At 37.0% G+C, this 15821-nt stretch overlaps 1 protein-coding gene, 1 long non-coding RNA gene and 1 pseudogene across 3 annotated transcripts in view; 1 reads left to right on the top strand and 2 right to left on the bottom strand.

Annotated features, from left to right (window-relative positions):
- Nucleotides 1-4320, bottom strand: part of LOC147515859 (uncharacterized) — a 28923-nt gene extending 24603 nt beyond the window's left edge. For both annotated transcript variants that reach the window (XR_015213533.1, XR_015213532.1), the window contains exons 1-2: nucleotides 4086-4320; nucleotides 2212-2328 (exon numbers count right to left, since the gene is read on the bottom strand). This is a non-coding gene — a long non-coding RNA (uncharacterized LOC147515859). The remainder of the gene's footprint in view (nucleotides 1-2211; nucleotides 2329-4085) is intronic.
- A 7732-nt stretch (nucleotides 4321-12052) lies between these two features.
- Nucleotides 12053-12993, bottom strand: LOC147515858 (expansin-A11-like; annotated as a pseudogene).
- Nucleotides 12994-13850: 857 nt separating this feature from the next.
- On the top strand, nucleotides 13851-14361 carry LOC147515857 (uncharacterized). The gene is made up of 2 exons (XM_086593075.1): nucleotides 13851-14096; nucleotides 14161-14361. The coding sequence occupies exons 1-2, from the start codon at nucleotides 13851-13853 to the stop codon at nucleotides 14359-14361; spliced, it is 447 nt and encodes a 148-aa protein (XP_086449201.1).
- The last annotated feature ends 1460 nt before the right edge of the window (nucleotides 14362-15821 follow it).

Here is a 15821-nt window from a genome sequence, read left to right as displayed (position 1 = left end):
CAGACCTCATGGTATTCTGCGAACCTATTCGCTCTAGGAGGTCGCGGACCATGAATGAGAAACGTGGTTGTACACCTCGAGGTCAGAGGGATTATACATAGTATTGAGCATATGATCGCTGTTATTTCTTGTATACATACACTTATGCTAAATGTCCTTCATTATATCTCACATGTTATTTGGACAATATTCGAACATGAAAGTTTCAGGTTACAGAGAAAGAGACAGAACTGCGGTACCGTGGAACCAAGCGGAGTTTGAGCTGGTATTGGGAGATGGATCCATCTCACCTCATTTACTACCTTATTTGCATACACTATATTGTCATCAAAGAGTTTACTGTTTGCATTAAATGCATATTGCATGATATAACATTGAGTAAGACCAGAGTCGAGCCACGTACTAGCTATACGGGGAACCTCGGAGTCTTTGTTTAGTTTTTCAATTAAAAGAGAGGAAGCTTGCTTCTAGATATTGCTAAGTGAGCTAAGGAATGATAGTTTGTGTTAAATGTTATATCAATGAAGTAGAGAGCATACTTCTTCCAATTGTTTCATGAGTATTGGGCTATGAACGAAAGTAACTTGGGGGCAAACTGAGCTACCCCTATCAGGCTTCACAGCTGACCAAAGACAGCGGGGGGATGAGCCCTTCATGGACTAGATGTCCGAATCAAAATGGGGGGCAAACCGAGCTGCCCCCATCAGGCTTCACAATTGACCAAAGACAGCGAGGGGGATGAGCCCTTTGCAGACTAGATGTTCGAATCAAACTGGGGGCAATCGAGTCATCTCCATCAGCTTCCTGGTGACCAAAAAGACAGGGGGGATGAGCCCTTCGGGGACTAGATGTCCGAATCAAACTGGGGGGCAAACTGAGCTACCCCTATCAGGCTTCATAGCTAACTAAAGACAGCGGGGGGAGGGGGGGGGGGATGAGCCCTTCGCGGACTAGGTGTGCGTATCAAGCTTGGGGAAAAATGAAATGCCTCTAAGCTAGAGAGCAGAGGGGATGAGCCCTTCATGGACCGTAGTGTCTGAATCAAGCTTGAGGCAAAATGAAATGCCTCTAAGCCAGAGAGCGGGGGGGACGAGCCCTTCGCAGACTGTATGTCACAGAGAGCGGGGGGGATGATCCCTTCATAGATTGCAGACTCCGAACCAAGCTTGGGACAAAATGAGTTGTCTCTAAGCCAGAGAGTGGGGGGATGAGCCTTTCGCGAACATGTTGTGGAGTTTTACAGAGCACCGAGGAGAATGGGATGAGTCTCTTACATAGATGTTAAGTGTTATGAATAAGAGCGAAGGGGTTGAGACCCTTCGCGGATATGTTGAGTTCTACAAAAGAGAAATGGAGGGGATGAGGCCATTTGTGGACATGATATCGAGTTCCATTAGTAAGTGCGAAGGGGATGAGATCCTTCATGGACAATATGTTGAGTTGGAAGAGTGAGAGTAAGAGTGAGAGCGAATCAAGGTCTTCTCAGGTCCATCATCTTCGTCGACGGACCCGAGAGGGGGCATCTGTATCAGCCTAATTTATGACCATCAAGATGACATGTCTTCGGGACTGAGGCAGCGTAAGGTAAGAGAAAGAGGGAGCACGTGATCCAGTCTGCGAGTCATGTAAGGGGCGTGGAATTTGGAGAGGCATAGGGACCAGTGGGATTTCAGTGACCCAAAGGGAGGCGGAATAGTGAAGGGGCATACGGGAGTACGATAGCAAAGCCGTGATATATCAAGAGACAGTTGGACAGTTAGTGGAGAGGGACGAGAAAGAGGATCAGGGGATAAGGGGAGCGGTTAGTGGTTAGAGAAATGAGGTGGTTAGAAGATATATAAAGGAGAAGAGAGGAGAGGGACAGAAGGAGAACTATGATTCGGCTTGATCCCCCAAAGAGGGGTACGTAGGCAACCCACTCGGTTTCAGCCGGTCAGTGAGAATGAACACTATTCCTGGAGAAAGACCTGTAAGATCGGGGGTAGAGAAATCGGATAATACACACTGTATTCTCAAGGAGTGCAAGAACCTCTGAAAGCCCAGCAAATATCTGCCGATATCCAGAAAAAAAAATGAAATCTAAATAAAATCAAGTGCCGCTATAGCTCGCAAATTTCAATATTTCGAACTGAGATTTATTAAAAAAATAAAATAAAATAAAAAAGATACAGCGCATGACAAAAGACACAACAAAGAGGTTTCAGTCTTCACCTTAAAATTCAGGTAGCAGCTTGCACCATCACTGTCGAAAACTATAACAAAGAGGTTTCAGTCTTCACCTCAAAATTCCATGTACATTCCAATCCAACTACTGTCGAGAAACTCAATCTGCAGACATTTCCCACTTAATTATCGCTTCAACATTTCAATAAACCGTTCATTCAGTACAAGTTCAATTGACGAAACCAATTACTATAAATTATTACAAACAAATAATAATTTAGAGAAAACATTAACAAAAAATAGAGGAAAGCTGAATTCGTCCATTGTGGAAGACGTTTTAAGAAAATGTTCATTAGATAAACCTATTTTAGGACTTAGGTTTTTTATATGTGCTGGTTTACAGTCAGATTATAAACACAGTACATTTATTTATAATAAAGCATGTAAATTTTTCGAGATTGAGCAACTTAGTGATGTATTGGAAATTTATAGGAAATAGGGTTTCTTGGTTTGTGTTAAGATGTTTAAGGTTATATTGAATTTGTGTAGAGAAGCTACACGTGCTGATGAAGCTTTGGGTGTGTTTAGAAAGATGAGGGAGTTTGGTTGTCGACCAGATACCACTAGTTTTAATATTGTTATACAGATCTTTTGTGAGGAAGGTGATATGGACGTGGTTTTGGTACTGATGAAGGAAATGACTTTGATTGGTATATATCCTAATATGATTACTTATATTGTGTCGATTAAAAGGTTTTGTCAAGTGGGGCGTTTGGAGGATGCTTCTGGACTGGTTAAACTTATACGTGATCAGGTTGTGTTCTGAATGTTGTGGCCTATTCTGCGTTGCTTGATGGGTTTTGAAAGATTGGGGATTTCGATAAGGCATTGGAATTGTTGGATGAGATAGAGAAGGTGGAGAATGGTGGAATGCCGAATGTTGTTTCTTACATTTCCCTGATTCAGAACTTTTGTGATAATGGTAGAACTGTGGAGGCATTGGCTGTTTTAGATCGAATGGGGTCACGAGGGTGTTTCCCTAATCAAGTCACAATTAGTACTTTGATTAAGCGTTTTTATAGTGATGACAATATTGAGGAGGCTCATAAATTGATTGAGAAAGTGGTTGTTAATGGCAGTGTTTCAAGAAATAAATGCTACAGTTGCCTTGTTGTGTCTTTACTGCGCATAAGAACATGAATGAAGCAAATGAGCTTTTTAGGTGGATGTTGAAAAATTAGATTAAGCCTGATGGATTGACATCTAGCATTTTGATTAGACAACTCTGCGTAGATGGGCAGATTCCCTCGAGGGATTTGATTATTACGATGAAATGGAGAAGATATATTGCTTACCGTCTATAGATTTTAATATCTATTCCATTCTTTTGGTTGGACTCTGTCAACACAGTTACTTGGTTGAAGCATTGAGGCTGGTTAGTGCAATGGTCAAGAGAAAGATCAAAGTGAAAGCTTCTTATACCGACAGCCTAATTAAATCTCTGCAAAATTCTGGTGAGAAAGAACTTGCGTTGCACCTCAAGAGTGTGTAGGAATCATGTTGTAATGAAGAGACGACTTCTGATTTTTTGTGAGGTTCGTACGCATTTAAGTTAGTGCGACTGGTTCTTGATGAGCAGACTGGAGTTTTGTAATGTACTAGGGGGGGAGGGCAAGAGGTAGGGCTTAAAACGTGTTGGATTATTCATGAACATTCATATTTTTTTTTATGGATAAAACCATTGAGCTAGAGCAACACCAAAGCAAAAATAGCTTAGGTAGCCATTGATCACAGACATGCATAGTCTGAATAGAGATCAATGTCGATACTTGGTAACTAAAAATATAAACAAATATAAAAACAAACTGATGATCTAATATTGAAAATTAAAAAACAAAATATAGTTGTTAAACATTGTGTACCTGAACAGTAGTTGATTGAAGGTGAAACGCATCTGATTTCAAGCTTGGGAGATCAATGTCAATACTCAGTAGTCAGTACTATGATGGAAAGGCAACAATCTATCGTTTCGTTTTGTTAGAAACCAATTTAGAATTAAAAGAGAGAATTGGGTTTTAATACCTACTGCATAGGAAAAAAAATATTAGTAAACTAAGAAGTTAGTGAGAATAGTGAGAAAAAATTGGCAATGCATGAGTAACTCATTGGTGGTTGCGTTGGAAAGTTTAAAATCCTTGCAAAGCATCCTTGACTAAAAGTATGACTAATAAAATCACTATCCCATTGACAAAAATAGTGGGATACTTTTGGTCCTTCCAACTTGGGTTCAGGAGTTGCCACAACATTTGACGTTCAAACGGCATGAATTATGACATCAATATATGACTCCAAAAACAATGAGCCCAAATAAGAAAAATTAGAAACCAGGCCCTCGAAGCTCACCTCATTCGATTGGGTTTTTCACCACAGTTGAATGGTTCATCTTCGACTGCAGATCTTACAGAGTCTAATGTTACCAACATCATCATTACTTCATGGTTCATATAAAATTTTAGAAGGCTAATCTGTTTACACTGCTTGCAACTTGGTTTATAAGTTTCGATAAAACGATAACCAAAACAAAACAAAACCGAAAACATAAAAATTAAATAAGCAATTAGAGCCTACATGCAGGCGACCTCTGTTGCTTTTGGAGATCTTAAACAAAATGGTTTGCCCATAGTGTTGTTGTAAGAATTAAATGCAAATCCAAACTATATTCTCAATGCACAACCAACAGGAGTTCTTCATACCGGAGTTGTCATTGTATCCAAACTCCAATTGCTAGCTAACTCTCGCTCTTACTTAAATTTCCAGCTTATATATTGAACCTAAAAAACCACATCCAGATTTCATTTAGGAGACGTACAATGCAAATCTCTATTGTCTATATATTAAGCAACTATATCTAAACAATAAATTTGATTATATGCAAAAAGTTCAATTATATGTATGCTAAAAAAAACAAACTTGATTACATGCAAGTATACAACATGTAAAAAAAGATCAATGTACCTTTGTTCGAAACAATTTCAAATCAACATATGCTCAAATTCTAGAGGAGAAAGAACGTTTGTATCTTAAGAATGTTTGTATCTTTCTCTTGATCGATATGATCAATATGCTTTGATCGGGAACTTGGGCCAATTTTTTGTAGGCTGTAGTTGGACACACTGGATGCTTGTTACATTATTTCACAAATCAATTGATGTGAGGAAGGTAGGCCTATATTTCCACCAATGTGACACACCACAAAGTTAGCTTTCTCTTTAGGTGGGGGAAAGTTAATTAGTATGGAACGAAAAAGTAATCACTAACTACTTTAGAACCATCGACCATGAACCATGAAACACATAATAAAACAATTGCATAGAATCAAAGGAAATAAAGATTATAGATAAACTAAATGAAACCCGATAACTAAAAGAACTACCATGTGAATTGCATTTTTCTGAGAAAAACACAAATGAAAAATCAATGAAGGGCCAGAATCCAATATCAGACAAAGACGTAGAAATAAGACATAGTTGAACTATGCGTGCAATCTATCAAGCTGAACTTTATAATAAAAATATAACGCATAGTATGTACAACATATCGATGATTCATTGTACTCATATAAATGCGCCGACAACAAATTGATGATGGTATGCATCAATGAAGAAAGAATGACGTATTTTGTAATGAAGATAAATAAGACTAATATACTCATCTCTCAACAAACCTCAAGAAGCTTCATGTGTACCCTAGAAATCTCTAGACGCTCCATTCATTATTATTATTGAATTCTCCTAGAATACAAAAGCATATTGAAGTAAAACACGTGTACATTCAAGCACTTCTTAGTGATAATGTGTACCCACATTACACATTTGTGAGGCCTCTATTAAGACTTTGTAACCAAGGATTGGAGGAGCAGAAATGTATCCCTATGCCTCATAGTCTCATACTACTAAGGACTTGAGACTTAGAAAGCATTCATAAACCACATAAGGCAGCGGCAAAAGCCATGGTGATACAACACAAAGAGTGAAGGCACAGTTTTTATTGTTTGGCCAGAGGTCAAAATTTTAAGATAAGTTCTACCAATTTAAAAAATTGCCAAAAAAATCAAAAGGGATTAAAAAACAAACTGTCCTGTCAAAACATATTAATGGAGTTATAGAGCCTATGAAAGGTGTTAACATATATTAGTTGGTCAGAATTGCAGATAATAAATAGGGGAAAATTAATTCACAATTGAGACAAAAATAAGAGATTAGGAAAAAACAATAAGAACCAAAAAGGCACCTTTTTTCTTGGATCCACAGAGGAGTTCGGTTCAGCAAATGGATTGATTAGACTGTGATTTGCATGAAATGTCACCAAAGCAATCCACCTTGAACTCCAAATAAATGATGCACAAAGATGGTCATTTCCAACAAACACCCTACACATATAGGAAGTCTGGAATCATCTGTTGCAAGCTTATAACACTATCAATCAAATCCTTCAACTCCTCCAATCATATTTCAATTTTGTCAAACTACAATACATAGACTAAGCAAAGTACTAAAATCTATTAAAAAAAAAAAACTATAAGTTAAACAGTTGTTCTTTTAAGTTAAGATAAACATAATAAATTCTTTTGCTACCCATCGATTACAATATACCAACGAAGGATTAATACCAATCAATTCTTATAAGAACCATATTACCAAATTAAACATTTACCCTCATACTAACAGAATCAGCATCATCCCAACCATTTATCCGCTACCCACGGACCTGAGCTCCTCTAATGCTAGCTTAATCTGATCTTAAACCAATTCCACCTGCTTTGAATAAACCTCAAACTCTAAAATCTGCTGCTTCCTCCATTTCTCATCCATCACCTCCTTTCCACCACTCAAAAAACCCAACATCGATGAAGAATTACCCCCACCACCAAAATTCATCGCAAACGGATTCAACCCCATTCCTCCAAACCCCCTAAAATTCCGAGGTACATTAATAGCAGAAGCCATCAACTCCTTAAACAAAGGCGACAAACAACTCCTCACTGTTTGTTTTTCTTTTTGGTGAGAAGAAAAAGACCATTCATCTGAAGACGTTTTCTACCATTAACACCGGCAAAGTCTGATGTTCTGTTTTTGTTTGTAGTAGAAAATCTTATCCGATATTCTACGTAAGTGTGGAGTTAACCTCCCCTTCAAACCTTGTAAGAAATTGTTGTTGAATGCCACTAACGCATTAGCGTACCAAATTCAAAACTCAAACCAGTGTTTCAAGAAAATATGTATGTATGCCATTTGGTGGAGTAGTGGGGGCAGGTTTGCACACATTGATATATCTTGAAATGAGTAATGACCAATGCCGTGTACTCTCAAAAACTTGACGTCTCTACTTTATATTCTCTCCATAGATAGAGTAAGTCCTTGGTGGGTCTTTGTCCATCAACTCTCCCCAAGGCACTCCAACACTCACTCCCTCACTACTCTCTCTGGCTTCCATTTTGTCTGTTCATGGTTGGCTTGACAATAATAAGACAACCACTAAAGTCTCTATCTTTCCTTCTCTTGGGTTTAGCTTCTCTTTATTAATGCTGGGTATCTTTCTCTTCCATTTGAAACTTCTTCTCTTCTGTTTGTTCCCTTTTTAGTAAGTTTGGTTGCATTGCATTAGTGCATTAAGGGCCCCCTTTTCTACAAATGGCCTAATTGGTATTTCTAACTCTCTCTCTCTCTCTCTCTTAAGTGCTTGCTTTAATTGCATTTTGTTTTTTTTACCTTTTTTGCTTTATTTGCGTGGTGGATATTGTTAAAATTCTACAACGTTTCTTCTCAAACTGAAGTAACAATTACATAATATAATACTAAATCAATGTTGAAGGTCCTAAACCATGTCTTTCCTATACCTAATACCTCAATATGCATTCAACACTTTAGATACTTCTCCCTTACAAATCTCCTCAAGAAGTTTGTTCTCAGTCATTTTCAGAACTTTATCTAGGCGGTGAACTCTCTCGTTTAGACCATTCGAGAATAAAACATGGATTATTGAACACCTTAGGATAATCCTTTCTGCATGCTAAACTTTAAGATAACTTGTTGCAACAACTAATAATCTATAAAGAAAAAAAGACCTAATAATGGATCAAAACCAAAATTGCTTACAAAAAAGTCCATCTTCAGCATCATGCCATCTTGTTTGTCTCAGGTAACGTCATAACCATAGGCTTTTTTCTAAATGCATTGCAAATCTCTTTCTCAGACCAACCCCACATCATTAAAACCCCCAAACTTAGCTTCTCTAGTTGTATTATTCATACATACCAAGGCATGAATCGCTGCACAAACAAAAATGTTAAAAGGGTAAAACTCCTTGAACCGATCAATACTTATATAGAACCGTCATTGGTCACTATACACAAATGAAGATTACTTTACACAGTTCCAGAGGGGGTGTAAACTAATCAGATCCTTCTTTAACAAAGACTTGTTAAGCGAAATCCACACTATCTACTATTGCACTTAGCTGAAAACATGCAAGTCTTCATTGCAAGAGTTTAATCCTCATACAAAAAACCATAAGCAAACAATAGAAAAGAACACCCACAATTTATCCTCTGCTTGATCATCCAGACGTTGGTATCACCATATAGTCCAGTTATGCACCAAGCATGTCCAGTCGAAAAAGAAGAAACTAAAATCACACCAGTAAAGAGGATATTACCTGGTGACTTATCAGTCAGCATGTAAATCTCTGTTTCAGAATATAGTCCTCCAAGGGCAGTGCGCTTCAGATACTAGCTGACATCTGAGCCCTAATCACCAGTAGCGTGCCAGATTTCATCAACTAACATCGCTCGCTGTTTGAAACTTGTTGGGATATTTTGGGGTAGAGCCTTATAAAAAATAAATAATTAAAAAAATAGTGGAATTTTAGCTTTGAACATACGACTTTCAAGTGTGTTTGTGGAAATAGGGAGACCTAAAGAGAAATCGATTGATTCTTTAATGAACTCATCGCTTTGAAGAAAGTTTTTTATTCCGAACCTGAAACTACAACTTTAGCAATTGAACTATTACTCGGAAACTTACTCCCACCCATCTCACGTCGCCGCAGCATCTTGTTCACCACCACCACTACCTTGTTGTTGTTCCATGTTCAGATTCAATAAGAAGCTAACACCCGGTTTAGTTTATAAAATAACAACTCTGCCTTGTTTAAGAAGTGATGTGATTTGGGCTTCAATAAGAAGCCCGAATTAGATAGTTTGGTAGTGAAATCAAAATTTTAGTTGCGCTTTGCGATCGTCTTGAGAGATTTGATAGATGTTGGCAGAATGGCAGCCATCATTTTTTTGGGAGAGAGAGAGAGTTTGGGGAGGATAGGCTTCCTTTTTCTTTCTTGAATTTTCTATTTGTTTCGTTTTTTATGCGTACAAAAGGGCATATATTTTATTTTTTCCTCCCGAATTATTGTTAAAGCTGAGGTGTCCTCTTGAGAGAAAAAAAAGGGGTGACGTGTTTCACTGGGAGCATTCTCAACTACTCAGTATTAATGGTCTTTGATTTATTTGCTTTGTCAAAGACAACCAAGAAGAGGATATTTATTTGATTATCAATCTGTACGCCCCTACTAGTATAACATATGTTATTTGTAAAAAGTTAGGGTTGAAATTATTTAACTAATGCAGTTTTAACTACAAATGATGAGGTTCTTTTCATTCTCAAGTTACCGGAGCAAAGGATGTCAGGCACACCTATTTGTTGTTACTTCTTGTTTTGTGTATCATTACAGGAGCTATCTAATTGACTTCTATCAGCAAGGCTGCTCAATCATTATGAGAGAGAGGTTGCTCCAAGAAGGGTTGGGCATTATATGCCACAAATGAGGAAATCATCCATACGAATGCCATTAGAAGCTTGATGAAGGTGGTCTCCTGCAGGTTTAACTGGTATACTCTGTTCTTTGGAAGAAGAATGTGGCTATGTTGTACTTCACTAGTAGTACTACTTTAAAGAAGATGAGTACATTCGTGTAGATGGAATTAATTTATTGAGGATCACATGTGCGATCTGGAAATCTTTTAAAAGTATATATAGCTTGTAGCTTGTATTAGATCAAAGACAAATAAAGAAATTGGATAATGTTTATCAAAGAAAATATCTTCTTCTTTAGATTAGTTCTTCTCGTCTTCTTGTATGGTAGCTGATGTTCATATATCTTGTACTGACCATAGAATGTGGCTTGGCTGATCGAAGTTACTTTCTTCTTGGGAGTCTTTTACATTGATCTTTTAAAAAAAAAATTGTTTTATTTTTACATTGAGTCTTTCACTTTTCCTATCAAAAACGCATTTAATCCTACAATGGTACACAAAAAGAATAGGTTGTATTTGTAAGGCATATGCCTCAATATTCATGAGAAATTCTACAAATGATCTGATCACACTACTTGCACACAATATTTTCTTCTAAACGAATTAGGCATGTGAATTGCTGGACTTGAGAATTTTTTGTTAGTCCCTTGTAATTAGTTCTATGTTGGGTGGTGAACTGCCTGTTTGTTGTTTCACACTTTCACGTGTTTCATATGAAATACTATAGAAAAGGAATTATCAAATAATGTTTTACTTGGTATTCGGTAGAATGACCCAAAGCTGGGTGGCTACTGCCCTAATATCGTAAAGAAGTAGAAATGTCAGAGGGACGTTGGTTGCTCATTGTTGAGGTCATGCTACTATATTGCCATTAGGGATCATGTTATACTATACTTTGGTCAGTTGGTGCACGGTTCTATACACAAAACAATGTATACTTCAGAGTTTAGATTATTGTCACTTGAGATCATGCTAAGAGCATCAAGAAAACATTTCGGCCTTTCTAAAGGGTATAGACAACTATAAGTACAGGTGGGAAATTTGGGGGTGGGAGTGTGCTTGTTGACATTACTACTGCAACAAATTGCATTGGTTTGATCCGAAAAGAAAATAAGAAATACAACAGTTAAAAGAAAGATCTCAAGACATGTAAGAGCATTTTTAGGTGGTGTAGCCATCAACTGCATGTTTGAGGCCAAAATTTGAGGCAAACATCCGCAAACAATGACCAACTCTAAGTGGACGCAAACCAGAATCTTAAATTTCGTGTAGGACCTATCTCACGCAACATTACCATTGTCGTTTGATAGTTGGAGTGTCGCACGTGCCATTCCAAAAGTAAAAAAAACCAACCCACTCAAAAGTAAAAGTGGCCCGCGACAGTGGGAATGATGTGCTACCATTCTTAATGTAAAAATAAAAACCCATGAGACATTAGAAGTGACACGCGTCGCACAGCATCCGCATCAGAAAACCAATTTGCCTCCACAAATACGGCTAATCAGTTGATGCCTCTACATTTACCTCCACCTAGAAATGGTTTTTGGCAAAATTCCTAATAGTGGAGGCAAATAGGCAGTTTATGCCTCCACCTAGAAATGCTCTTAGGTCTTTAAAATATCAAAAATAAAAAATATGTAAGGCCTTTTATTAGTTTGGAACTTTGAGGTAGTATAATATTACATACATGAGTCTGAACGAAATAAGGAATAAAAAAGGAAAACCGCAAAATATGAAGTGGACTAGAGGCGAGTAGGGTAATATTGTGTGAGCTAATATACAATTGTGATTTTAAAATAGATTTAATTCACATATGTTAACCATTTTGAGATCAACCCGTGTCCTTATTTGGACGACACTGGGTTTATGAGATAGCCTTCTGTTCACAGGTTTAATCCCAGCTTTAACCAAGATTACAGAATTTTCATCATTTTTACATGATCAAGTACCATGTAAGAGTGGCAGGATGCTTCATTGAAAAATTATTAAGCACGCCTCTGCCGACTTAAGATCTCCAGTGAGCTAAAATTGCACCTGACTAGATAAGGTCTGACCAAATTGCCAACCAGATGGAACAATGTTAGGGAAGAATCGTGTCTCTCCGTCAGTAGTAATGACCTTGAAGGAGAGTGATTTATCATTGAGATAGGAATTTGATTGTAAATTAGCTCCCCAATTCCTTGACATTGTCAGCCATCAAGTTTTTGAACCTCTGATTGACACAGACTGAATTGATCCACTTCCTCCCACATTGTTTACCAATGCAAGTTCAAAGTAGTCTCTCCCATTCATTGTGAACCTTACACCTCCATGTTTCTTGCATGGCACCCTTCAGTGTCACACGCAAAATTCTGAGTTACATGGTAGGCGAATACAATAGAAGAAACAGTGTAGGAAAGATGATAGCAACCAACCTTTGGAATAGTACAGGCACGATTCCACCTCTGTAAATACCAATCTTTTCCCATCTAGGTTGACCCATGTCGAAATGCTAGAGTGGTGGATTGCACCATCCACCGTTATCGCTTGTTTCAGCAAAATTTGGAGGAAAGAAGTTGGTGGTAGTGACAGTTACAGACTTTCCTCTCAAACACCACCTTGAATCCGTGTTATAATCACATATGATCCTATAGCATTGCCCACAAGAGGCCATATTGTTGAACAGAGCAGTATTTAATGCTGCTATCCTGGTCCCATATCTAGTATAATATACATTACCATACCCACAAGCTCCCTTTGTAAACAACCGAGAATTAAGCTACATGTCTTTCTGACACTAAACAAGGAAAGGAAAAAACTTAACCGTATATATAAAGAGTGAAATGTTTCCTTACCCATTGTTCAGGCATCACTACCACCATATAAGGTAGCATAAGTTTTGTCCATCTAGAAGCAGAAAAGGTATCAACAATGCATATCAAGCCATACACTACTAGCAATGCCAGAATGAACTTCATTTCCATTTATCTGACTCAAATGTAATGGTAGACGATAGAAGATGGCTTATGTTAAGTTGGTAAGACTTTCTTCCTCGATAAATAGGAACTTCACATTTGATAGTTGATACATTAACCTCACATGTGACAACTACAACTAGAGAAAGTTTTATTTGTTATTTTTTTTTAATTAAATGTATTCTTCAACCATCTCTTGTTGTAGTCTTCACCTCAAAATTCCAGGTAGTAGGTTGCACCATTACTGTCGAAAACCCTAACAAAGAGGTTTCAGTCTTCACCTGAAAACTCTAGGTACATTCCAATCCAACTAATATCGATAAACTCAATCTACAGACATTTCCCACTTAATTATTGCTTCAACATTTCAATAAACCGTTCATTCAGTACCAGTTCAATTGACAAAACCAATTACTATAAATTATTACAAACAAATAATAATTTAAAGAAAACACTAACAAAAAATAGAGGAAAGCTGAATTCGTCCATTGTGGAAGACATTTTAAGAAAATGTTCATAAGATAAACCTATTTTAGGACTTAGGTTTTTTATATGGGCTGGTTTATAGTCTGATTGTAGGCACAATAAATTTATTTATAATAAATCTTGTAACTTTTTCGAGATTGAGCGAATTAGTGATGTATTAAAGATTTATAGGAAAGAGGGTTGTTTGGTTTGTGTTAAGATGTTTAAGGTTATATTGAATTTGTGTAGACAATATAAACTAGTTGATGAAGCTTTGGGTGTGTTTAGAAAGATGAGGGAGTTTGGTTGTCAATCGGATACCACTAGTTCTAATATTGTTATATGGATGTTTTGCGAGAAAGGTGATGTGGACTTGGTTTTGGTACTTGCTTATGAAAGAAATGGCTTTGATTGGTATATATCCTGATATGATTACTTATATTGTGTCTATTAAGGGGTTTTGTCAAGTGGGGTGTTTGGAGGATGCTTGTGTACTGGTTAAACTTATGCATGATCAAGGTTGTGTTCCAAATGTTGTGGCTTATTCTGCGTTGCTTGATGGGTTTTGTAAGATTAGGGATTTTGATAAGGCATTGGAATTGTTGGGTGAGATGGAAAAGGAGGAGAATGGTGGAATGCCGAATGTTGTAAGATCGAATGGGGTCACGAGGGTGTTTCCCTAGTCTAGTCACAATTAGTACTTTGATTAAGCGTCTTTGTAGTGATGACAATATTGAGGAGGCTGATAAATTGATTGAGAAAGTGGTTGCTAATGGTAGTGTTTCAAGAAATGAATGCTACAGTTGCCTTGTTGTGTCTTTACTGCGCAATAAGAACATGAATGAAGCAAATGAGCTTTTTAGGGGGATGTTGAAAAATCAAATTAAGCCTAATGGATTGGCATATATCTAGCATTTTGATTAAACAACTCTGCTTAGATGGGCAGATTCTCGAGGGATTTGGGTATTACGACGAAATGGAGAAGATAGACTGCTTACCGTCTATAGATTCTAATATCTATTCCATTCTTTTGTTTGGACTCTATCAACATAGTTCCTTGGTTGAAGCATTATGGCTGATTAATGCATTGGTCAAGAGAAAGCTCAAAATGAAAGCTTCTTATACCGACAGCCTAATTAAATCTCTACAAAATTCTGGTGAGAAAGAACTTACATTACATCTTAAGAGTGTGTAAGAATCATGTTGTAATTAAGAGACGGCTTCTGATGTGTTTTGAGGTTCGTTGGCGTTTAAGTTAGTGCGACTGGTTATTGATGAGCAAGACTGAAGTTTTGTGCTATATTTATTTACTTTGTCAAAGACAACCAAGAAGAGGGTATTTATCTGATTATCAATTTGTACCCCCTTGCTAATATAACATATGTTATTTGTAAAAAGTTAGGGTTGAATTTTTTTTACTAATGTTGTTTTAACTACAAATGATTAGGTTGTTTTCATTCCCAGGTTACCAGAGCAAAAGATGTCAGGCACGCCTATTTGTTGTTACTTTTTTTTTTTGTAGCATTATAGGAGTGATAAGTCCCCAAATGTGCTTTTTATTACTTTACAATGCCTAAAATATGCCCTTCTTATGTTTAATGAACAGATAACTTATGGTTTTTTCTACCTTTTGCAGGATACAGGCCATTTAAGACGTAAATTCCTAATACATACATTTTAGGGCAAAAAAGATTGCTATTGATGTTGCTTGGGAAGATTCTAGCTTAGGGGAAAAAGTGCCGAAAAGTCTAAGTTAAAAGTCAACGGTCAACAATTAGGGACTCAAAATCAAAAGACAGAAGATCATGTCCTTAACCCACAAGACCAAAGATTATGTCCTCAACTCAAAACTTGGCATCGTTAGCAAGCTTGTTCAAGAAGATACCAAACCTGAATGAGTTGCCTTATTTCTAAAGGATGGGGGCAAGGTTGTAATATGTAATTGGTGAAGTATATAAACCATAGTTAGAGGAGAGAACACTTTACCCTAGAATTAATCTTTGGTCATTAGGAGTAGTTTAAATGTTTTAAATAATTGTTTTTATTGTTTATAATTTTGTTTTCCATTTTCATGTTCTTCAAGCTCTATTTAATGAATCAAGTTCTTATTTGTTTTCAATACAAAGTTTTCAATCTTCTTTTCTATCTCTTTACATCTTCCTAATCATTCATTCACAACCCCACACAAGTTCAAATGTGTGTTACTTTGTAATTAAGTAATCTTCCCACCAATTTCATTCCATGTTTTGATTCAACAAACAAGTTTTAAATCATTCTACCAATCAAACAAGAGTTTTACATTAAGAAAGCATTTGAAATAATCATTAGAAAGTAGGAGAGAAGAGTTAGAAGTCTAGTTTTTACACTACCAA

The sequence above is a fragment of the Coptis chinensis genome, chromosome 2 (genome assembly GCF_015680905.1).
Source record: "Coptis chinensis isolate HL-2020 chromosome 2, ASM1568090v1, whole genome shotgun sequence".
Taxonomy (NCBI): Eukaryota; Viridiplantae; Streptophyta; class Magnoliopsida; order Ranunculales; family Ranunculaceae; genus Coptis; species Coptis chinensis.
Note: the sequence above shows the minus strand (reverse complement) of the source record. Positions and strands in the feature narration are given on the sequence as shown.

What these genes read in the sequence shown, in the direction of transcription:
- LOC147515857 (XM_086593075.1), top strand. Translation starts at nt 13,851, where the DNA reads ATGGCTTTGATTGGTATATATCCTGATATGATTACTTATATTGTGTCT. An exon ending in ATGGTGGAATGCCGAATGTT is followed by an intron (nt 14,097 to 14,160) that starts GTAAGATCGAAT and finishes ACTTTGATTAAG; the next exon opens with CGTCTTTGTAGTGATGACAA.